The sequence below is a fragment of the Chionomys nivalis genome, chromosome 9 (assembly GCF_950005125.1).
Source record: "Chionomys nivalis chromosome 9, mChiNiv1.1, whole genome shotgun sequence".
Taxonomy (NCBI): Eukaryota; Metazoa; Chordata; class Mammalia; order Rodentia; family Cricetidae; genus Chionomys; species Chionomys nivalis.
In genome coordinates, this window is record NC_080094.1 from 26,319,432 (window position 1) to 26,343,988 (window position 24,557).

Below are 24,557 nucleotides of genomic sequence, written 5' to 3' on the forward strand. Positions count from 1 at the left end.
CAGTCATCCTGGCACCCGCCAGTCTTCCTGTCCTTATTGATCTCTGAACATGTTATAGTACAGCATGCATGACCAGCCTCTATCAGTCCAGTCAGACTTGTTGTGGTTTCAGAGGTCGGGGTGGTCTATGGGCTCCACCATCCTTGAACTAAGGTTCCCTTTTTGGGTTCCTGCCCTCTTCCCAGTGATGCCCAGGGTCTGATTGCCCTTTTGTACTGATGTCCATGAGGAGCCAGAAGCCCCTCTCCTAGCTTCTTCTCTGGACCAGCCAGCAGTGGCATGTAGGCCATCTACCTGTGTTTGGCAGAATGTCCCCAACCACTCTGTTACCCTTGAAAGGTCCCACAGCAGGCCTGTCCTTGGCACAAGGCCTTTCTCCTCACACCCTCCAGGTATTAGTTAATAGCCAGGCATACTTTCTGTGCTAGCCTTCCTTTGACAACCGCCTCCGTGTTTGTGGATGCTGTGTTCCCACTTTGAGGTGCCGTTTCTTCTGTCTTGCATCCTCGCTGACCCCTTCTTTTAAGGGGAGGTTCAAATGTTATTCCTATAGCTTCAGTCCAGCTCAGGACTGGGAAGCCATTGTCCCTGAGGTCTAGCTGGCTCCAAGAAGAGAAGCACAGGGGCGGCTAAGCTGAGCATGCCCAGTTCCTCCCAGGGCAGGCACGAATGGGAAGCAGAGATACTCCACCCTGAGGAAGAGAAGGGACATCAAGGACCCCATGCCTGTTACCTGCCTGCTCTTGTCACTCAGGTAGCTCCAGTTCACTGCCCTCCCCTACCCACTGCTGAATTATACTATGTGGAGTGGTCAGACCCTCCCAGAGGATATTGCTTGACCTCTGGAGCCTATTCCCGAGTGGGACTGCCAATCTAAAATCTGTGGTTCCTTGTGTGGTACAGTCACTCTGCTAGGCTCACAACCCCCCAGTGGTAGCCTTGGCATTGGTAGTTTGTTCATTAAACCAGGCTTCCAGGGGAGATTTGGAGCTCATGGCGAAGAGGGTCCCGGTAAGGAATGAGTGGTAAGCCCCCCGCCCTGTGAGTGTCCTGCTTTCCCACTGCTTGCAGTCAGTGTCCACTGAATGTCACCCTGGTTTCCCCTTAGCCACTGTGGCAGGGTTCACTAATCACCTCCCTCTTCAGCACCCCCGGATCCAGCTGTGACTCGGGACTTGAAAGGCCTTAGCCTCTCTGGGTGGGAGTCTTGCTGCTGTTCCTCTCACTGGCACGGCTCTTCTCCTGGTATCTGCATTTCTCATCCATCTCTTCAGCCTCCTCTCTTGACAGTAAAGAATAAGAAGCTTCTAGGATGCATACAGGAGAGCCACCCAGTCTCCCTCCTCCAACTCATTTCACTTCTGGGCGTTCTGCAAGAGGAAACTGTAAAATCATGGGCTCCCCCACCAACACCAAAGGTGGTCATTTCTCTCACGTCACCACCCCGCCCTGGGAGTCTGGGGACAAACGTCTGTCCTCTTAAAACACTCACAAGCTGCTTCACTAGGAAACCATATCCCTCTCCTGTGTTTGCCGCTTCGCATTAAGGGTTTATTACATTTTTATAGCAGTGGGTTCATAATTAAGGATCCATGTAGTCTCTTCTGGAGGCGATGATGTGAAGGCTTGGCTTAGTGCTGAGATAGGGATGTGTCCCTCCTGCCATTTCTCCTCCCTCTCAAGGGAGTCTCTCCCGTTTCGGCCCCTGGCTCCACCCACCCTTCCTCCTCCCAGTAGGATGAAAGGAAGAGGAGGCATTACATCTCCCCACTTTCGTCTCTAGCTTTGAGCCACCCCACTCGAGGGCCATCTGTGTTTGGTGACATCCCCTTGTCTCTCTACAGCAGCAATGACAGACAGGTCAGGAGGCCAGGCTATAGAGCTAGCGTGTTTCCTTTGCTCACAGGGACACAGAGATCGATGACCTGAAGACTCAGCTGTCTCGCATGCAGGAGGACTGGATTGAGGAGGAGTGCCACCGTGTGGAAGCCCAGTTGGCTCTGAAAGAGGCCCGCAAGGAGATCAGGCAGCTCAAGCAGGTCATCGACACTGTCAAGAACAACCTGATTGACAAGGACAAAGGGCTACAGAAATACTTCGTGGATATCAATATCCAGAACAAGAAGCTAGAGACGCTGCTGCACAGCATGGAAGTAGCCCAGAATGGACTAGCCAAGGAGGAAGGAACCGGGGAGTCGGCTGGTGGGTCCCCGGCACGCTCCCTCACCCGCAGCTCCACCTACACCAAGCTGAGTGACCCAGCTGTCTGTGGTGACCGCCAGCCAGGGGACCCCTCCAGCACCTCTGCTGAGGATGGAGCTGACAGTGGACTTGTGGCTGCTGACGACACACTGAGTCGGACGGACGCCCTGGAGGCCAGCAGCCTGCTGTCATCAGGAGTGGACTGTGGCCTTGAGGAAGCCTCGCTGCAGAGCTCCTTCAACCTGGGCCCTCGCTTCCCTGCCAGCAACACCTATGAGAAGCTCCTGTGCGGCATGGAGGCCGGCGTGCAAGCCAGCTGCATGCAGGAGCGGGCCATCCAGACAGACTTCGTGCAGTACCAGCCTGACCTGGACACCATCCTAGAGAAAGTAGGCCAGGCTCAGGTGTGTGGGACAGTCCCCAAGGACAGGCACTCAGAGCTGGATCCCCACCCCTCAGGGCCCAGGGACCCCAACTCAGCAGTGGTGGTGACAGTGGGTGACGAGCCTGAGGCCCCAGAGCCCATCACCTGTGGGCCAACTATACACCGGCCTGCAGCCAACTCCAACCCGGGACTACCAGTGAGTGTGGTGTGTCCCGTGGAAGAGGAGGAGGAGGCAGCTGCCACTGAAAAGGAACCCAAGAGTTATTGGAGCCGCCACTACATTGTGGATCTGCTAGCTGTGGTAGTGCCGGCTGTGCCAACAGTGGCCTGGCTCTGCCGCTCCCAGCGGCGCCAGGGCCAGCCCATTTACAACATCAGCTCCTTGCTGCGGGGCTGCTGCACAGTGGCCTTGCACTCCATCCGTAGGATCAGCTGCCGCTCACTCAGCCAGCCAAGCTCCAGCTCAGCGGGTGGCTCCCAGCTCTGAGGTGGCTGCCAGCCCTCTGCTTTTGGCAGCCTGACCACTGATTGTAGGATGCCATTTGCTGCCCTCACACCCCCATGGGCATCCTCTTAATTTACTTTCAGGTCTGGAATAGCGCCCCCAACCCCAGATGTTCATAGTGTCAGGGCCTCAGGAAGGCAATCCCAAAGCCTGAGAGAAGAGGTAAAGGTGGCCAATTGAAGAGGGAGATACTGGTAAGAGCTCCCCTCTGGCCCCTCTGTCCACCCAGACTTCAGACAAGGCAGGCTCTGCTCAGAAAGTCTTTGGCTGTGTTGATCTGGGGACCTGCCTTTCCCTTGCACCATCCTTTCCAGCACCCAGCCCACTCCATGTCTTCTCTCCCAGGCCACCCCTTGCCTTCTCTTCTGGCTCCTAGACCAGTATTAGCTCCTCAAATGGAGGCAGCCAGGACTCAAAATGCAGAGAACCACTCTAAGCAGGGTCTGGCTGCCCAGGTCCCACTGAAGCTCCAGCCTCTCCTCCCTTGTCCTGGGATACAAAAGTACGATCCAGCTGGAAGGACCAGCTCAGGCAGGAGGGGGAGAGGGCAGGGTAGGTTCTGTGTCTGTCTGTCTGTTCTCCAGGCCTTTCCCCCACAGTCCATTTTCCTCTTGACTCCTGGGTGTGTTTGATCTTCATGAGCTGTCCAATGCCCATTGCTACCCCTGACACACTAATTACGGATTGGGAGAGAGTGCTTCCCCAAGCCCCAGCTTCCATTGGGTGAATCTGCCAGCACAGAGAAGGGAAGGCGAGCGGCTCTAGGGGCCCTTTACCTTCTGAGATGAGTCATCTCATCTGTAGCCTAGAGGTACCTCAGCGATTTGGGAAAGTCAGGAGCCCCTTGCCCCAGGCCCCTTTGGCCTGACCCTACCTATGTTTGCACTTGGTTCCCTTAGGGTCTTGGTTTCCTGCCCACCCCAGAACCCCCAAGCGGCTTGTTTTCTGGGATGAGGGTTTCTGAATCTGACCCAGCTGTCTCCAGAGGAAGGTGGCCATCTGGAGGAATCTGAAGGGGGTTCTAAAGTCACAACATCTGCCTATCCATGCCAAAGCAGGGTCCCCTGGGCATGTTTCCTAATCAGGGGCGTGGCCAGGCAGTGGGAGCCTGCCTGGGCTGCTCCTGGTCCAGGCCCAGTCAGCCTGGGAAGATGCCCTGATCCTCACTTCCCTCTACTTTCCAGAGAGGTCAGACCTGACTGGCCCACACCGGGGAGTTAGTAGAAGCCTGCATCTCACTCTCTGACCTAGAAGCCTCTCTGGTTCTCTGCTGAGGTCACTTGCCCTCACCATTGCTCCAGTGGCCACTACTTGACTCATGAGTTCTGCCCCTCCACTCTGTGCCCTCCCCCGAGGGCACCTGCATGCACTGGGAGTGGGCAGCCAGCCTAGCCATCAGGGCAAGAGCCCTCTGCCACGCGCTTTGTGCCTCCAAAACTCCCCCACCTTGGCTGAGGCCTCAGACCAGCCGTCCTTGGTGGAGCACCCCTACCCCAGCTGAACCAAACCCAAATGCCTGAGGCCTCGCTGGGGCTGCCCCATAGGACACTGGGGTGGTGCCATGGAGAGACGGAATAAAACTGATCCAAAGCCAAGCCAGGACTGGCTACGGACCCAGCCTCCTGCACTCCTGGAGCTCCATATGTCTCCTTAGCAACAGTCGAAGCTCTGCTGAGAAAATAAATGTATGAACTATATTTGACAACATAAATCCATATATTTTTCACCACTGGCATTTAGTCCAACTTCACAGCCCCTCTCTGTTCCATGTCTTGCTGTCTGGGCCTTCTTGTCGTGTCTCGTGTTTTTGGTGAACTTGGGCAGGGTTAGAACTGCGGTCCACTCTGTTCCTGCTGCTGGAGAAGCCATTGCAAAGTGCCCGGGTCTGTAGAGGCAGTAAGTGAAACTGACCGTCCTTGCTCCTGCTCCGACCCTAGCCCCGTCTCGCAGGGGTCCTCTTCTGGGAGTTCTGCCTATCAGAAGGGCTCTGCTCCTTGCCAGTGGAGTGAGCAGATTATTACCCAGTCCTTGGGTGAGCCTGGATCCCTGCAGGCTGGGGTACAGGCCTTGCTCCTAAGTGTATATAAGCTCAGAGTCGTGAATCTGCAAAAAGGGGCTGCGATGGCAGAAGGTGGGCTTGGAAGTAGACACTTCAGCAGCCTGCTGGTTTCAGACGTGGAGAAGGGGGCTGAGAGCAAGTTGGGCCTGGGCCAGGCTCCCTCGTAGATGCTCATTCCCAAGGCTCCCCCTTTCCTTCCAGTTGGCCACCCCCATAGGCTGCGATTTGCCCTCTTGCCCTTGGCTCCTGGAGCAGAAATGTTTAGGGTGCTCCTTTCCCCTGCCTCCAGTCAGAGCTGACAAGGTCTTGAGGAAGTGTCCCCGGGAACTACCTTCTCTAATTACTATTTCAAGCGGAGTGGCTTGAAATAGTGGCTCCTTAGTTCTGGAGCCCTCTGTCAGGGCTCAGTGAGGACTCCTGAACAGAGGCAGTCTTGAGCAGAGTTCATGGCCAATGTCTTCAAGCAGGTAGCATCCATAGCTTTTCACTGAGACCCCTTCCCACCTGCGCTGACAGCAGATCCCAGGCTCTAGGGCCAAAGGCTATTGAGGGTCCTCCACCAGGGAACTCAGTCCCCTCTGAACTAGACGACGACACAAACAGGCCACCGTGCACTCTCACATTAGGCTATTCCCTTGACAGAAACTTCAGGGGACACAGGAGGGGGGCTGTGGGGTGGGGTCTTGACTCTCGGTCACCTTTGTCTTTTTGTTCAGACAGAGTTGTGCCTGTAGCAGACAGCTCTGAATTAAAGCATGAAGACACAGCCCCTCAGCCTGGTGTCTTTGTACTGTGTCATTTCTCTAAGTGGGTTAGGGTGGGTGAGAAGTTCACCATGGCACCCAACACAGATGGAACCAGCTATTGGCTGGCTCAGCCCCACCAGGCCCTGATGTGTAAGACTCAGGCCTCTCTGCCCATGGGGTTAGGTACAGGATCTAGAATTCCCACCCTGATCCCAGGTCACATCCTGCCCAGCACTGGGACAATATTCCAGTTCTGCCCAGCAGTCCTGAAATGGCTTCTTTGGCCCATTCTGTAGCTACAAAAACAGCCATGCCCATTCAAGCAGGGTCCCCAAATCAGCCTGTCCCTGCCATTCCACAGCCACCTGACCCTCAGCACCAACATCCCATGACAGACTGGCAAGCATGCCATGACACACAGACAAACTGCTGCTCTCAGAGACACAGATAAGACCATGGCCTGGTCACTGTCCAAAAGGAAAAGCAGCCTTGTCATGTCCCATGCCATGGGACCTGGGATTCTGGAATGTCCAGAAACTTTAAGGGAAGTTGCTGTGTTTAAAATCCAATCTTATTCAAAAGGCAGTCAAGGTTCACAACTAACCTACAGACAGACAGTCAGTCAAGGGTCACATCTAACCTGTGACAGTCAAGGGTCACAACTAACCTACAGACAGTCAAGGGTCACAACTAACCTGTGACAGTCAAGGATCACAACTAACTTGTGACAGACAGTCAAGGGTCACAACTAACCTGTGACAGACAGTCAAGGGCCACAACTAACCTGTGACAGACAGTCAAGGGTCACAACTAACCTACAGACAGTCAAGGGCCACAACTAACCTACAGACAGTCAAGGGCCACAACTAACCTACAGACAGTCAAGGGTCACAACTAACCTGTGTCAGACAGTCAAGAGTCACAACTAACCTGTGACAGACAGTCAAGGGTCACAACTAACCTGTGACAGACAGTCAAGGGTCACAACTAACCTACAGACAGTCAAGGGTCACAACTAACCTACAGACAGTCAAGGGCCACAACTAACCTACAGACAATCAAGGGTCACAACTAACCTGTGTCAGACAGTCAAGGGTCACAACTAACCTACAGACAGTCAAGGGTCACAACTAACCTGCAGACAGTCAAGGGTCACACAAGTGATCTATACACATCTGTGATAAAGATCAATGAAAGCGACACACAAGGAATTCCTCTGTCAAGTGACTGACTTCTAGAAGAGGCAAAAGTCTGCAAAGGGACCCAGCAGCACTCGGTGACATTCTGCTGTTCTGCCTAAGTGCCCAGCATCTGGGGCACAGAGAACCGTGTGCCGCAGCATAGCTAGGAATCAGGATCCAAGGAGTCAGGAAACAGCAATGACAGACTCATCCACTATGTATCCTCATGGGACATGCCCCTGAAATGCCCAGACCCGAGCAGCAAGCTATCTGCAACGGTTGCCATCTTCGCTGCAGAATGGCGGGAGGCCTGGGCTGCCCTGTGACTTCAGATATCTGGAATGGAGTGGTCCATGGTGTGCTGCAGCAGCAACGGGGACAACCTAGACAGGGCGACAATGACAGTGGCTGAAACTGGCAGCTGTCCTTCACCCCCACCCCAGCCTGTCCGCCCCACTCATCCCCCACTTCTAAGGATTTCAGGTCATGAGAAGCCACTAGCCACCATGAACTGAAGAAGAGTCAAAGATAGAACAAAGCGGACGGAGCTCTGGGTCAGCACCGAGGCTGCCAGGGCATAGGAGATGGAGAGAGAGCAGAGGGCAGAGGTGGGTTAACAGCCTTACTTTTTGACCATATGCTCATAGATCACAGTAGGAATGAGGGTCAGTGTGATAACGTTTCCAGCTGTGGTCAGGATCTCTGTAATCTTTTTGTCCTGAAGAGGAGGAAAATGATTGGTCATCGTGGGGAGCAAGAATAGCACTGCTACCTGACTGGTAGGTAGCTCAGCATGGTTGTTCCTAGAGGACACCACCTATACCTCACACCTGCCTGCAGCAGCTGGCTGCCCGGGACCCTGGACATCTCAGGGAAGCTACTGTTCCTCTCATTTGAGAATAGCAGGGTCACAGGACCATGGCACTGGCCTCCCATTCTTGAAGGCCAGCCATGCGGGCCTTACCCCCCAAATGTGATTCTCCAGCCTCGGCCAACTTAGCTAGCCACAGTTACACGTGGGCTTCTGTGGGGGACACTAGGTCCACCTACGTGTGTCCTCAGGCTCCTGCTGGCTCACCAGTCCGAGCCAGCCACATGGGTCCTCACCTATACCTCCTGACTAGTAAGACCATGAAGAAAACAAGTCTCCATGCAAACGGTGTTCACCAAATGACTACAATTACGGTAACAAGCCTCTGGTCCCTGATCAGGTCCTAGTGACCATCATTTTGCTTTGCTGACATGTGGGCTCCTATGGGAGACACAGGGCCCACCTGTGTGTGTCTGCAGGTGTGAGATGCCACCACCTACCCCACAAGCACCATGGGATGGAGAGGTGCTCCCACCATAGTGGCGTGAGTCAGGACTGAGTTGCCCTCACTTGTTCAAGTCTCAAACCACAGCTCATTACTGCCCATTCCCAGAAGACACCTCTCTTCCCACATCTACAGCAAGGGCCTATAGCCGTGTGTACCTTCTTGCTCTGTAAAGATAGAATTCACCTACCCTCTCTGAATAAGTCAAGGCCAGAAACGGATTTCCAAATCACAGTTTTCTAAAGGAAACCCCATTACTGAACGTGATCAGCCTCCAAACAGAAGCACCGCACAGAGGAGGAGGTGTCCTTGTGGTGTGCCCACGTCCTTGCACATTGCAATACCCCCCACACACACACCGGCACATCTTATCTTGCATGCTAGTAACTAGAGTGAATTCTTCCGGGCACCTACTCATTCTGATTGACACTGCTCAGAGTGCCACACACACAGCATACTAAAGTCCCCATCTACCTTAGGATGGGGATGTTGAGGTGTTGGCAGGTTCTACAGCCTGCGCAAACAGGAGCCGTCCCAACCCCACCATCTCCACAGTGCCTGCATTTCACGGCAGAGCTACACCACTGCCTACCTTCAGCCCAATGACGTTCTGTCCGTTCACCTCACACACATAGTGGTTGGTGAGAAGTCCATTACGGGCTGCAGAGCTTCCCTTTACCACAGATACAATCTTCCCCTTCTTGATGAAAAAGCCAACTTGGCCTGAGCTGTCCTTGTGCATCGTGACAGTCCGCTGGAATGGCCTGGTAGAGAGTAACAGTAAGCTGGGCTTGTGGGTGTGGCCAGGGCCAGGCAGGGAGGATGCTGGGACCTGGCTACTGACCTGTCCCGCACAATCATGACGATCTTCTCAGCCGATGCCTTCTTCAAGGCTTTGTGAGCTTTGTGTGTGCTCCACCCCGCACAGTCACACCCATCAATCTGTAGGATCTGGTCCCCAAAGCGCAAGCCCACGAGGGATGCGGGGGTATTGGCCTGAACCAGCTGCACAAAGAGCCCCTGGGAAGCAAGACTCCAGAGTCAGCACCCCTGGCCCCTCTAAGATGTTCTTTTCCCCTTACCCTGTGAGCTTACAGTGTAGTGGAATCTAAGATCTGCAGGGGGATACGCAGGTTACCCCTGTTTTCCTGGAGGAGAAAACACACCAGAACCCACAGAGTACGCTGAATTGGGATTTCAGCATTACACTCAATTCTCCTGTAGCACCCTTCCCAAAGGCATCTGGCTGACTTTCTCTGCAGTCATCAGGAAGCCAGACCCATGGGAATTGGGTTGCAGGAAATGGGGGCTCTGAGAAAAAGGAGTCTAGTATGGGACTTACAGAGGATTCCTGCTGCAATTAGGCTCAGCCTTGAGGCCTCAGGTATTAAGGTACCCGCTTTCAACCTTCCTTACTGTGGGGCTCTCTAAGCCCTGGGAGGGGAGGTCCCTGTACACTATGCCATCTCAGACTGCCTGGAAACTTTCCCAAAGGGAAGCTTGTATCCCTGGGACTGTGACAAGTGCTATTTAGCACTAGAGGGGGGCACACCGTCCTCCATGGGGCTTCTCCGCAGACCTGGCTTACCTTGTCAACAGTCTGCAGGCGCAGTCCAGTCTTGCCACGCTCGTCCTTGCACAGATGGATCTCACGCACTCCAGGCTTGATCTCTGCACGCAACACACCCAGGTTGTTCCCAGAGACTGGTGCTACCACCTGGCCAGGCCCAGGGCTAGTGACCATCATCTAGTAGACATAGTAGTGGGGAGTTAGACAGGCATCTGGGGCCCGTGCCTCAAGGGTCTCTGGGTTCCAGGAAGGATGAATAAGAGATTGAAACAGTCCAAGTTACGCGCGCGCGCACACACACACACACACACACACACACACACACACACACTTTGCAGAGGCTGAAAAGGAACTGAGCTTGATGCTGCCACTAGAGGGCATCACAATCCATACTCCTAAACATGAGAGGAAAGGGAAAGGAAGCTGGGTTCAGGAAGAGAGAAAATAAAGGTTCCTTTATTTTCCAAAGGAAATGAATATCAAGAAAAGATCCACTTAGAATTCACTTAAAACAAGGATATTTTCACAGCAAATGATGTGCCATGAAAATGAAAGACTAGGTTTGACTGTCTTGAACCAAGAATAAAAATTAATGAATGGCTCCTTCTAGGAGACAGAAAAGCCATTAGGAAACTGCAGGTGAAGACTTGTCATAACTAGTGGTGACACCAGGCATTTGGCACCACTGGCAGAAGAGGAGAATGCACAGCCCCTCCAGAAAAGAGCCTGACAGCTGCCTGTGAACATACATTTATCACATTGTGCAGCAATTGCAGATTCCAGGCTGTTATGCCAAAAAAGGAAACTTGTATCTATAAAACAGACTTTATATAACAGCTCTGTATGCAATTGTAAGAGACTATAAAATTGTCCTTGGCAGGTAAGTAGTGGCAACTATGCACACATGAGAACCTGAATTCAGATTCTCAGAATCCACATCAAAAGCTAGGCACACGACCATGCATCTATCACCTGGTGTGAGGGAGCTGGGGAGACAGAGACAGGAGGATCCCTGCCATTCATTACCCAGCCTGGCTGAATCGATGAGCTTCAGGTTTAGTGTGAGACCCTGTCTCAAAAAATAAAGGTGAAAAGGGCTAGAGCAAGACATCAACCCTAGTATGCATGTGTGCCCGCACACGTGCACACACACACACACATTCACAGACACACAACTAACACATACATAGAACACCCCCAAAGAGTCATAGTTTCTGGTTTTCACTTATATAGCATTCTGAAATGATAAAATTATAGACAGAAAACAAGGCTGGGAGTATGGCACAGAGGTAGGACATCCTTACACAAGGTACCCAGTACTGCCAAAGAAATAAAAAGTCAGGGAGGAGGAAGAGTAAAGAATGGAAGAAAGGAAAGGAAGAGAAGGTTGCCTAGAGTTCTAGAGGGTTGGCGGAAGGAGGAAGTGTGACCACAAAGGGATAGAAGGTCTTCCTGAGGAGAGATGGTCCTACCCAGAACTATAGACACACTCTCCTAGTGTAAATTATTGGACTTGCTGATATTATACTGCAGTTATGACAGCAACACTTGGTGAAACGGAGTTGCAAGTTATCAGGAACCTACTATTTAAAAACACAAAAAGTTGAAAACATTGAAAGTAAGTACAATAATAAACATTTCTGAGTACGGAGCTGGAGAGATGGCTCGGCAGTTAGGAGAACTTGTTGCTCTTACAGTTCCCAGCACCACAGGGTGGCTCACAACCTTCTAGAACTCCAGTTCTAGGGGTCTGCCATACCCTTCAGGCTTCCTCAGGTACCAACCACACATGTAGTACACATATATGCAGGCAAAATAATCATATACATAAAAATATAATAAAACAAATCTTTTTTAAAAAACATCCAGGAAGCCAGGCAGTGGTGGCTCATGCTTTTAATCATGGCACTTGGGAAGCAGAGGCAGCCTGATCTACAGAACAAGTTCCAAGATAGCCAGAGAAACACAGAGAAACCCTGTCTACAACAACAAAATACAGAAGTGGTGCATGGCTTTAATTTCAGCACTTGGAAGGTAGAGGCAGGTATTTCTATGACTTTGAAGCTATGGTCTACATAGCCAGTTCCACGTTAGCCAAGGCTACACAGTAAGACCTCATCTCAAAAAAATAAATAAATAAATAAAATCATAAGTCAGGGTCAGTGCATCTGTGTTATAAATGGCGGGGTTGACACACGTATATATGCACACATGAACATGCATGCACACACACACACCTTCTTAAATGGTGAGATCTAGATGTTTAGTGGTCAGCTGAGGCCGGAGACAAATACCTACATTGTCACCATCTGGAATCTGAGGCAGGCTCTTCTGGACTTCTTGGCTAGAGAGGGACAGCCCCATGTAACTCTCCAGTTCTGCCAAATTTGGGTACAACTCTGGTGGGAAGGAGGAGACAAGGTGTCACTCGGCAGCTCCCAGGGATGCTTGCCAGTGGCACAGGCCAGCTCTGCCAAAGGCCTAAAGCACCCTTGTCTAAGAGCAGCCTCAGGCATCACTGAGGTACTCAGTTCAACTGCTTCGGCATCAGCTGGACAGGGGACACAAAGCCAGAGCAGGTGCCGGACTACCAGGGACCACAGGCCATGACGAAAGGCAGCTCAGAGAGACAGCAGAGCACAGAAAAGGGGAACCATGGGCTCCAGTTTCTCTCGTGGGGCTGACCCAAGACTGCTATGGGCTTCTATAAGGGCTACCCTCAAAATTCCGCACTTCCCAGATGGTCTGCCTATGGTAGCACCAAATCAGGCAATTTCTGCCTCACTGTCAGTTTCTCCAATGTTTCCTCAAAGGGTAAAAGTTAATTGTACACGAGCCCTACCAAGTGACAGGTGAGAAATGGCCAGAATACTGGGCCACATCCTTAGGGTCAGGACAGTGCACACACCCAGAAGAGGGAGGCTTGCCCAGGAATAGGAGCCTCAAGTTGCCTTCCATGCCTAGTGAGAAGCCCGGCAGTGCTGGGGTGTGTGATGGAGTTGGAGCTTCCATGACACTGGGGACAGACTCCCTCACCTGAAAGCGGGGGTGCAGAAGCCATGGAGGTCGACGGTGTGGGTGTGGCTCTGGCTTGGGCCTGAAAAGAACGTGGAGAGTTGATAGCTGTAGCTGGGACTCGTGGAGCCTGGGACTCCCTGAGGCGGGACTCTGAGCATTGAGGATGATTGTAGACGTGTGGTGGCGGGGTGCTCGATGCCTCAGACCACATGTAAATGTAGCCTCTACATATGCCAGGTATACAAAGTCAAATACTGCATGCGCTCACTCACACCAAAGCTAAATGGATTGTGCTCTGTAGCTCAGTGGAGCAACTATGATGCACAGCCAGCAATGGCTAATATTCCAAAATAGCTTGGAGGAATTTGAATATTCCAAGCCCAAAGAACTGACATAAGCCTGGAATGATCGATGTGCCAGCCCCCCACACCCTATCTGATCAGTACAGTGTACACAGGTGGAAATGTCACACGTACCCTACAAATATGCATAGCCACAAAGTGTCAATTAAAAATAAAAATAGTATGCTTCTTATAGCTTATGAGAAATGGGGCTCAGCAGCCAAGAGTACTTGCTGCTCTTGCAGAGGACCTGGGTTCAGTTCCCAACACCCACATCACAACTCACAACCGTCTATAACTTCAGTTGCGGCGGATCTGACACCCTCTTCCGGCCTCTGTGGGTACCAGGCATGCACATGGTACATATACATTCATGCAGGGAAAACACGTATACAAAGTATAAAAATAAATAAATCTTTCTTAATGTGCCCTCTTTGGACATGCATCTTTCTGGCATGCATTTCTCTGGAGCCTGTAACCAACTATTTTCTTCCCATGGCAGCGAAAGCATGAAAGCCCAACTCCCCACCAAGTACTCAGGGAGAAAGCCTGAAATTCCCAACGACTTCTAGGAACTCAGAGGGGCTGGAAGAGGCTGTCTGGAGTTGAGCACGCCGAACCCTGCATTTCCTGGGGAAACTGGCTGGCACCTCGGGTGCTCCTTCAGAGGATGCGGAAGTGCCAGAACCTACATGACTGTGGCTACTTTTTCTTCCTCTCAATGGGCCTTGACTCCTGGACTCTCCCCTCTACCCATCAGCCCAGTGGTTCCCATCATTCCTTGTGCTGTGACCCATTAATACAGTTCCTCACGTGTGGTGACCCCCAACAATAAAATTATTTTTGTTATTATTCCATAACTGTCATTTTTGCTACAGTTATGGATAGTAATGTAAACATCTGTGTTTTGCGATGGTCTTAGATGACTCCGGTGAAAGGGTCATGCAGCTCCTAAAGGTGTCTCGACTCACAGGTTGAGAGCCACTGCATCAGCCTCTGCACTGGTCCCAGGGCTTCCAAGGACTTTCCAAGGGCTCCCAGTACCCAGCATCCCCCAAGACAAGCTTTAGTTACTTGGGCTAATTCCCAAGGTCACCATAAAGGACTCTAGATGAATGGAGCCTGTTTCCTTACCTGGATGACTTGGCCCACCTTCAGGTCCTCCAGAGATGGGTACAGGACAGACATACCTGCTCCTCGAAACGCCCTGTAGAGCAGAGAGGGTGAGGAAGATTGAGGATGCAGTTCCCAACCTTCTGAAAAAATGCAGGACAGCTGGCTCCTGTACCCCACAGCACTCTAAGACCACCACCAGGAGTTGCTGTCCCATGTTAGGGATGAAGAGCCAGGATTTACTGCAGTCTGTGTCTCAAGCTCATTATCTCCACCCATAAAATCCCACATCTGACTGATCCTGAACCTTAGAAAACAAACCTAGTGGATCATTCAAGATGTAGCCAGAAGAGGTAGGATCAAGGGCCATGTGTCAAAGGTCAGGTGAACCAGTGACCACATCCACATCCAATTTAGCAGGTGCACATGGAGCAGCTGTTGCACACCAGATGGGGCTGGCAGCTGGAACAGCACCACTCACAACCAGAAGGAGGTTGGGACTTAGCATTGAAACAGAAAGGTGGGAGACTCTAGGCACTCCCAGCCCTTCCTTCCATCATGAGTGTTCCAGCTCCACAGTGTACCACTGTCTTAGGCAGAGCTGCTGCTGTGATGCTGTGATGGAACCATCATTGATGACCTAAGTCACAAAACAATTCCTCACCAGTTCAGAATTATGAGTAACAAAAGGGCTATTGAGTTAAGGGGAAAACTTACAGATCACTGTCCTAGACAACAGTCCTCTGTGCAAACAGGAACAGAGTCTAGCACCTGGAAGTGGGAGCCAGAAGCAAGAGAGCGGGCGCATGTTTACCTCTGCTTTTACAGTATAAGAGACCATGCCCAAGTGGGCTGGTATCTTAAAGGCTATTGGCTGAAGGAGTGGAATGTGCTCCCACAGCACCTCCCCCTTTTGTTTAAATAAGAGAGTTCCAAACCCAATACAAAACTATATACACTAGGAACAGATGTCAAGTATAATTAGAATTACAACCAGCATAAACAATATTAAGCAAGGAACTTATGCTAAATGTTTTAATAAACATTCTATCCTATGGAGTCTAAGCGATCTGTAAGTTTTCCCCTTAAATAAATAAATAATTATTCATAATTCTGATCTGGTGAGGGATTGTTTTGTGACTTATGTCATCATCTGGCACCCCTGACTCTGTCATACTTCCTGCCCTCTGCCAAGCAGGCCACTCACTCCAGCTGGATACCACACCCTACCTCCCTGTCACCTCCCTCTTGCTGGACCTGCCTCCTAGGTAAAGGTCACTGCCCTGCACACTGGGCTCTATCACCAGGATAGGCTCTGAGCTATATACCCACCTCAAACTCTTCAGCTATCCCCTGCCTTTCCAGTTCATGGTCACTATTCATGGTCAAGGTATGTCCTTCTGACCCACATGTAACAGGAATGCCAGGAAGTGGCATAGGGAACTGATTAGGCTGCACCATGATGTGTGAAACCAGCCCCATGACCCTGCATGACCTACAGGGCACTGAGAGCATTCTCATGAGTCATTTCTCCCTCTGTACCTGCTGCCTCAAGTCATGTCCGCCTTAGCTACCCTCCCCCACCCTTCTCATGTAGTATCAAGTCCCTCCCACCCACGTCTCTGCCATACAGACCTCCTTCACTGTTCTGTCGTTCATCAATGCCACAGCATCCCCTAAATAGGCCATGGCTTCCTCTTTCTCCGCTTCCCAGACAGTAGGCAGCAGGCCTTTTAAAGCATGAAGCCAGGATGCCGTGGCTTTGCTTGAAGCCCCGGGCCTCTTGGGAGGCAGGAGCTGATGCAGAGGCCTTGGAGGAGTGCTGCTTGCCAGCTGCTCTCCATGACCCCTTCATACCTCCAAAACCAGTACCACTGGGGTGAGTCTTACACTACCAAGCCCAGCTGCCAGCTCATGGTACAGCGTTGGCTGAGTCTAGAACACAGCTTCTGTGTGCTGATCTCAGGAAACGCTTCCCAGATCTCACCTGACTAACGTGGGTCTCTTAATCCCCTCTAATTCTCAGTTCCAGCTGGCCAGCATCTACTGGCCGAGGAAGTGATGGTTATTTACTTCAGTGGCGCTGGTCTCTTACTAATTACAGCTGAGTCTTTAGTCCCAGCTGGCCAGAACCACATTCTTAATTCAAAATATCAACCAGCCCCACTAGGGCCTTTACTTCTCTCTGAAACTTCGCAAGCCAGGTCTCCGCCATCTTCACTGCTTTTGGCACTATCCTCTAATCTTCAAGTTCTCTCAATAGCTCACCAAACTCTGAACACTCAATGGTTTTTCCAGCCCAAAGTGCCAAAGCCCTTCCACAATCCTCCCCCAAAATATGGTAAACAACAGCAATAGCCCACAATCCTGCTATCAAGTTCTGCTTTAGGTTTATTAATTATGTCATGAAACACAGCAACTTATGACCAAAAGCAACTTGGGGAGGAGAGAGTTTCTCTTACTTTCATGTTCGGAATCACAGTCCATTGAGGGACACCAGGTTCCTGTTCAAAAAGAACAGGAACCTGGAGGCAGGAGCTGATGCAGAGGCCATGGAGGGTGCTGCTTACTGGCTTGCTCAGCCTGCTTTCTTATAGAGCCCAGGACCACCAGCCCAGGAGTGGACCTACCCACCAATGGGCTGAGCCCAGGACTGGACCTACCCACCAATGGGCTGAGCCCTCCCAAACCAACCACTAATCAAGAAAATGCTCGACAGGCTTGCCTACAGCAGATCTTATGGAGAGGCATTTTCTCACAGAGGTTCCCTCCTCTCAGACAACCCTAGCTTGTGTCAAGTTGACATGAAAATAGCCAGCACACACACACACACACACACCATTAGCTTCCCTGGAACATAGCCTATATTTCCTAAAATGGCCTCAAGGGCTTCCTAAATCTTCTCTGGAATGGAACTGGTAGTCCGCAGGCCATATATAAAGAAATTGTACTTGACCTTGCAGAATATTTAACAATTTGCTGCTTAAATGCAGAATTGTAGATGCTACCCTTCTCATTGGTCCTGGAAAAGCAGGAAGCTTTGGCAACTGAAGCTTCAGCTGAACATCCCCAGACTCCAGTGTGCGCGGGCACCACTCTCCATCGCCTCTTATACCTAAGCCACTTTATTCACTGGCATTGAGCTCCAGTAGATTTTTGTTTGCCATTTCGACTTCACTCCCCAGTTCCACATCTTTCTGCTCCCCCAACCCCTACTTTCAACTACTGCAACAATGAAATATTTTCAGATACTGGCATGGATGTCACTCTCTCCCTTGTCTCTCAGCCTTAGAATGGTAGTCCCTCTGTCTGACAGGGACTGTCTGAATCGCAACCTCTGGTCCTTGTCCAGCTCATTCCTAACAATTCTCAAGTCTAAAACCATTGGATCCTTCACATAGGAAGCCTGCTTTGATTGGTTCATGCCGTAGTGCTCCCCCTGTGTCCTTATCCTGTTTATTAACCAGTCTTGTAGTTGACTCTACTTGTCCCGCAGTTTGTTAGACAGGGAGTCCCAAGAGGGCCTTCTCATTGGCTGCAGAACCCCTCGAACCCTGTGCATGGAGGATAATACAATGGTATGGCAGAGGCACTACATCTGAACTTCCACTCTTCCCCTTGTAAAGCTAAGTTCTGTCATGGCCATGCCCTTCTTAAGAATGGAACCAAGAACCAGAGGTCTAAATACACCTTGTGAGGCTTTTTTGTTTTTAAAATATGCATTGGTGTTTTGCCTGCATGTACGTCTGTATGAGGGTGTCAGGTGCCCTGGAACTGGAGTGACAGACAGTTGTGAGCTGCCATGTGAGTGGTGGGAATTGAACCTGGGTCCTCTGGAAGAATTGCCAGTGCTCTTGAGTGCTGAGCCATCTCCCCAGCCCCCACCTTGTGTGCCTTAATCCTGTGTAGTTCCTTAAATATGAAATGTCAGATCATGGGCCTGCCCCTTTAAGATGATCACTCTAGGGGACCAGATCCTTCAGCCTGATTTATGATCCTACCCAGAACCCGGCTCCTCTGTGCTCCTTGTCACATGGTCTCTCCTAGACTAAATCATGTGGTGTGGCACTTTCTGCCACTCTCTGAAAGGACATAAAACTCAAATAGTTTCCCACAGCTCACGCCTCCCTGATCTGTCTATGACAGTTTCTCTCTGTCTCTGTCTCCTCTGTCTCTCTTGTTCCTCTCCAGGTTTTGAAAGGAAGCCCTAATCATGTTGTTTTTAGTAGAAGACGCCATCCTTCCGAATGCTCTCCCTTGTCAAGGCCTGACCATGGCTCCTGTGATCTCAAAGCTTTCCCCCAACAAGGTTTATTACTGAATGGTACTATTATGTCGGCTTCTAGACCTCCCTGTCTACCTTTCTCTGTTGTTTGTTGTTGTTTTTGTTTTTCGAGACAGGGTTTCTCTGTGTTTCTCTAGAGCCTGTCCTGGAACTCACTTTGTAGACCAGGCTGGCCTCGAAATCACTGAGATCCGCCTGCCTCTGCTTCCCGAGGCTGGGATTAAAGGACTGCACCACTGCCCAACTATGTCTACCTTTTTCTAACAGTACAGCAATAGAGCAGGCGCATTTTGCAGTTGCCCTCTGAGAGAAAAGAGGTCCAGAGTCCACTAGAAGGGGCGGTGCAGTCTTTTATTGCAGGCTGCTTGGTCGGTATTCTTTTATTGCAAGCTGCTGTTCTACCCCTCACTACAAGGCGTCCTTGCCTGGGCAGTAACTCAAAGACAACCCTGTGACCCGCCCCTTCTCTTTAGAGATCGGAGTGAGTAGGCACAGACTCTGCACACTTCACGCACTAAGGATCTGGGAGCGTTCCAACTGTGCAGGGACCATCCTCCGTACGCACCTACGTCACACGGTTCCATGACCACCCACCCCACAAGCTGCCTACACTTCGCACTCCCAAAGCTCAGAGCCCAGCCGGAAGCCGCGTCATCCGTGTGGGCTACAACAGAAATCCCGCTCGCTTACGCGCGGTGCCAGTGGCGCATGCGCGCCCGGCCCTCTTGCTGTGGGCTCCCAGGATACCCCGCGGCTGCTGAGCCACCATAGCACCCCTATTGCCGCTGAGTTGGGGAAGGTGCTAGTAGAATCCACCCAGCCTCTGATCTCCTTCTGGCTTCGGTATCCAGAGTCCAGCAACACAGCAGAGTACCGGACGCGAAGACCAATCAGGCTCTGCAGCCCTCCCTCCTCGTGTGTACCCAAAGAGACTCAGAGCCGGTGCGTCTCCCGAGAGCCCCTTGTTGGTCGTAGCTGGTCACCCGGCTTGACTTACTGGGCACTAAGGCAGCAGTGGATGGGAGAGGAGAACAGAGTTCACACCGGGCCCCGCTGCTCGTTCTGAAAAGGAGAGTCCCTCTCCCTTTTAGTTTAGAAGCGCCTTCAAATCCCTAGGTGTTGCCTCTGATGTCCCTTCTCTCCCACGCTTACCCTGACTCTTGACCTGCCCTGCTTGAAAATGCACCCCGCACACACACCTACAGGCACCAACCACCAGTGATGAAACTACTGGTTGCCTGCTGCCCAGGGAAGTGGAGTTGGCTGAGGGATCACCCTTCATAAGGGACTCAGGCAATGGACTCCATGGGGTTCAGGGGAATAGCTGGAAAAGCAAGGAAGGCCGTCTCCGAGGGAGAAGACCCGCCTATGCCCATGGAGCATGGGAAGTTTAGGCCAGTGAAGGGAGAATGGACTATTCCTGGCTAGGGAGTTCCACCTGCTGTTTGGATATTTATTACCTTCAAGAGACTTTCTTGAAGTTTTCCCAAATTTTGACTGCAGCCCCACCAAATACACTCACGGGCTGCACCAGAAATCTGGGAGTTACCCTCAGCCGCTGCCTTTACCTTCTGGGAGACCCCTAGGTCTTGACATCAGAATTAATCTCAGACTTCAAAAATGTCCTGAATGACTCCTGGCGGGCATGTCTCTGTCGCTCACTGCATTTCGTTCATTTCACACGGCTTGCTGCTTCTAGAACTCAGCCTGCTCCCCGAGCCTGCTCCTCCATGCATGCATGCTCTGTAGTGCTGTTCCCTGTCTTGAATGCCATCCGCAGTTCATGTGGCGAACTGCTCCGTTCTAAGCCTCCCTCTAAAATATCCTACCCCCACACAGCCCCCAAGGTTCTTCAAAGCTTTTCCCTCTAGACCACAGCATCTCATGTATTCCCTAGTCATTATTCACTTGACAGATGTTTGGGAAGCACTGAGCCAGGCCTTCTGCGTTTCCCTGGACTGAAATCCCACCATGTTATAGAGTTTACCTGTCATCCTCACTGGCCAAGCCCAGAGTCTTCCTAAAGTCAGAGGAGGAGAAAAGCAGACACTGGGAAGAGAATTGTGACACCTAGTGGGCCACTATTTCCTCCCAACTGAAACAACAGCCCCAACCCGGAAGGGAGTGGAAAATCTAAGGAAGCACAGGAGACTCTGAGAGGCTCGGAAAGGTGTGATCCGCAAAGCCCTCCCCGAGGTTATATAAGCAAGTGAGCAATTGTCAGGGAAGAGACGCTCTTCTGAGGGGTGATCTGCAGTCGCTCCCCTTGCTGGAGTGGGCTCTTCCGAGGGGTGATCTACAGTCGTTCCCCTTGCTGGAGTGGGCTCTTCTGAGGAGTGATCTGCAGTCACTATCCTTGCTGGAGTGGGCTCTTCTGTGACGTAACTGCCTTCGAGTCACCCAGGCTCTTTCAACCCCACTAAACTCCATGGTTTTGCCACGGTAGCCGTGGGGTCTTTTAGTTGGTCTGTCATTGGTGATGTTTGTTCACATCTCTCTAGGAATGTCACCTGACACCTAGCAGCAATGTGTAGAAAGTCCTTGGAAGAATAACTGGGCATAGAAAGGGAAGCGACAGCCCTAATGAGGGACACAGACAGTCCTGTGACAGGGAGATTGTTCAGTTCCCACAAGTCATTAGCTTCTTCTTCCTTGCGCCTGGAGGGACTTTCCTTTCCCACACCTTTCCGATTCCACCCCAGAGCTTTCCATAGCTCTCCATATCATAAGCAACAATAACACCCACAGCGTATCAGCAGTAAGACCCTGTGGAATCAGCAGGGCTGGAAGGGGGCCCATCAGCCCCTGTCTTTGAACTTGGAGAACACTCTGTTCCAAGCTGCTGGAGCTCTGGGACTCCCACTTGTTCCTGTGGACAGCTCATCCATCCTTCAGAACACAGAAGCGTGGGTTACTGTGGCAGAGTAAATAGCTCCTGTAAGGCCAAATTAGCCCAGGGATCTGGTGAATCTGCAAGGAGGAGGCTGTTGCTAAGCCACAAGCATGTGCCCTCTCTGTTCAGGGCTGCACTGTGCCAGAGGGAACCGGACTCGGGAAATGCTGTTTCCCCAGTGAAGGGCCAGGGGAGGCAGAGCAAGCTGGGATGTTAGAGAGAGGCCCAACCTACTGCCTCCGTCTGACTGAAAGCAGAAAAGGGGCAAGGCTCTACGGCATTTCTTTTGTAATAACACTTTCACCACGGAGTTATCCGGGCGTTAGAAGATTAGCTAAAGAGATGCACATAGAGACCATCTAGCACAGTGCCCAGCACAGGTAGGCAACTCCATACTAGCTGTCTGCTCAGGGCACATGCGTTCTTAGCACCCCCTAAGTCCAGGTACTGTTTGGGACAGCAGCAGTAAGAAGTGAGCAAAACTGTCACTCTTTGAAGCAGGGACTTCGTACTGAAGAGCTGAATTAAAAAGCTCCAAGACTCTGCAGGCTGTGCCAGGTGGGGGAAGAACTGAGGAGGAATATGAAGCGGGATGGAGAGCAGAGAGAGGCGGTAGGACTAGGGAGACTTGCTGTGGGGTGAGAGGCGTTTGAGCAAAAGCTTAAAGGGCAGGGTGGGCAAGAGCAGTCCAGGGAGGCAGGGCCACTGCATACACCCTGAGCTGAGAGTGTCCTCTGTGTGGAGGGACATCTGACCTGAGACTGAAGTTAGCTGTTCAGAGGACTCCGGGGGAGGAAACCCGCGAAGACGGGAGACCTCCAGACAGAGGTCCTGGAGGGCTTGAAGGTCTCGGTGAGAATTGGGCCTTTCTTGAGTGAGAGAGCCACTAGCGAAGTCTGAGCACCCGAGAGCCACAGCCTTTGTGGCCTCTTGGCTAGTGGCGGAACAGACTTGAGGCATGGGTAGAAGTATAGAGAAGGGCAGAAAATCATTCACTTCAGACAATGCCTGCGCCTGGGGTCAGAAGAGGAAGGCTGTGCACCCAAGGGCAAAACACGTTTAGAAAGGAACTGCCCAGGAAGTCCTAGACCACAGGACGAGGGAGGAAAGAAGTTGCCTTTGACCAGGTCTTGCTTAGCTCCTCGGTCCCAACCAACACAGATCCTGTTCTTACCTGTTGGCCAGATGTTCTGTATCCTCTCCGGTCACTGCAGAGTCTCTCGGGATGTGCTGGTGGCCTGTGTTCCAGTTGGATCCCTGCTCCAGGAAGGGTGGTGCCCGCCCCTTGTTCAGCTGACTCACAGTGAACTGGGATGGGCCCAGGTTAGGCTGTGGCTAGGTAAACAGAGCTGTCACCAGGCTCACATGAGGCCTCTGCCTTACTCCAGACACAGAGGTGGGCTTAGGGATACACAGCTGATAGGAGTAGGTGTGCAAAGCAGGGTTACTCGGCCCTGTGAGGAAGGCAGCCCTGGCTGTGGAGGCCTCGCTCTGCTGAGGGGGAAGTCAGCTGACTGGAGAGCAGTGGGATAAACAGCCTGGGTTTTTTAGGGTGGCCATATTTTGTGACCTAGTGTACTTGTTAGAAAGGGTCTCTGACTGAACCTAGGGCTCACCATTTTGGGTAGGCTGACTGTCCAGCAAGCCCCTGGGATCTGTCTCTACACCCCCTGTGCTGGAGTGCTGGAGTTACAGATGTGTGCAGCTGTTCACAGCTCTCACATGGGTGGTGGGGTCCTCGTTACCCACAGAGCCAGCCAGCCAGTCATGCTTATCAATTTCCCAAGAGAGCAGTAAACATGGATCCTTAAAAAATTAACTGATTGCCGGGCGGTGATGGCGCACGCCTTTAATTCCAGCACTTGGGAGGCAGAGGCAGGCGGATCTCTGTGAGTTCAAGACCAGCCTGGTCTACAAGAGCTATTTCCAGGACAGGCTCCAAAACCACAGAGAAACCCTGTCTCGAAAAACCAAAAAAAAAAAAATTAACTGTCTCCTGGAAGGAGAATTAAGGAACTGACAATGTTTTTTTCTTTATTTCTTTTTGTCATTTTTTAAAAAAAGATTTATTTCTTTATTAAGCATACAATGTACTGCTGGCAAGGAAGGCACCAGGTCTCATTACTGATAGTTGTGAGCCACCATGCCATTGCTGGGAATTGAACTCCGGACCTCTGGAAGAGCAGCCAGTGTTCTGACCCTCTGAGCCATCTCTCCAGCCCTTGTCATTTTTCTTTCTTTTGACACAGAGTCTCTCTATGTGATCTTGGCTGGCCTGGAGCTGACTATGTAGACCAGTCTGACTTTGAAGTCACAGAGATCCGCCTGCCTCTGCCTCCCAAGTGCTATGTTTAAGGTTCGCGCCACCATGTCCAGCTCCTTTGTGCGTTTTAAATTTTGAAATTTTTAAATGTATATTTATCCCACTAAATAATCATATGAACGTCAAGTTAAGCAGAGGAGGAGGAATTCCTGGTGGGCACAATTGGATGACGTTGTCTACAGAGGAACCTAGGAGTCATGTGCTGGGCAATCCCCTAAGGAATTGAGTGCACCTGCCTACTCAAGGTGGGGCGAGTATCAGGGATGGTTGCCAGGCAGGCTCACCTCACAGTTCCCATGATGAGTCTGGCAGGATTGTACTAACAGCAGATCCAGAGACATTGCCTGCCTGTGAGGAGCCTACAGCCCAGAGTGCTGCACACGAAACACATCCCAGGAATGGCTGACACCCCTGTTCACGTGGCCTTTCGCCTCTGACTCTGAGAATCATCATCTTGTATCGCTTATGTTCCCAAAGACTGAAAACTCAACCTGTTGTTCCTTGAGTGCATGGCCTACATGTTAGATCTACAAAGGACGTTCTCAAAATAAATACCACAACCAGGGCTGTGACCAGGATTTAGTTCTGTTTTTTATAGACTTGCAAGAATAATATTAATA

The 24,557-nt window shown here is 51.4% G+C and overlaps 2 protein-coding genes across 15 annotated transcripts in view; one reads left to right on the forward strand and one right to left on the reverse strand.

The window, feature by feature from the left end:
• Nucleotides 1-5,918, forward strand: part of Snph (syntaphilin) — a 49,330-nt gene extending 43,412 nt beyond the window's left edge. For all 12 annotated transcript variants that reach the window (XM_057780766.1, XM_057780767.1, XM_057780771.1 and 9 more), the window contains one exon: nucleotides 1,907-5,918. In XM_057780766.1, coding sequence (XP_057636749.1) covers nucleotides 1,907-3,074 — 1,168 coding nt within the window. In that variant the 3' untranslated portion in view covers nucleotides 3,075-5,918. The remainder of the gene's footprint in view (nucleotides 1-1,906) is intronic.
• Nucleotides 5,792-22,857, reverse strand: Sdcbp2 (syndecan binding protein 2). 3 transcript variants are annotated; one of them, XR_009057721.1, is made up of 10 exons: nucleotides 22,789-22,857; nucleotides 14,458-14,530; nucleotides 13,001-13,061; nucleotides 12,263-12,363; nucleotides 9,983-10,141; nucleotides 9,239-9,414; nucleotides 8,987-9,158; nucleotides 7,705-7,796; nucleotides 6,828-7,461; nucleotides 5,792-6,796 (listed from the first exon to the last, which is right to left on the reverse strand). XR_009057721.1 is itself a non-coding variant. In XM_057780780.1 (9 exons), exons 2-9 carry the CDS (start codon nucleotides 14,509-14,511, stop codon nucleotides 7,407-7,409), a joined length of 870 nt encoding a protein of 289 aa, XP_057636763.1. In that variant the 5' UTR covers nucleotides 14,512-14,530; nucleotides 22,789-22,857; the 3' UTR covers nucleotides 5,792-7,406. The 3 variants fall into 3 exon arrangements, 2 of the variants coding, with proteins under 2 accessions (XP_057636763.1, XP_057636764.1); XM_057780780.1 differs by having other exon boundaries at nucleotides 5,792-7,461; XM_057780781.1 differs by lacking the exon at nucleotides 22,789-22,857 and adding an exon at nucleotides 20,709-20,801 and having other exon boundaries at nucleotides 5,792-7,461.
• Nucleotides 22,858-24,557: the final 1,700 nt, after the last annotated feature.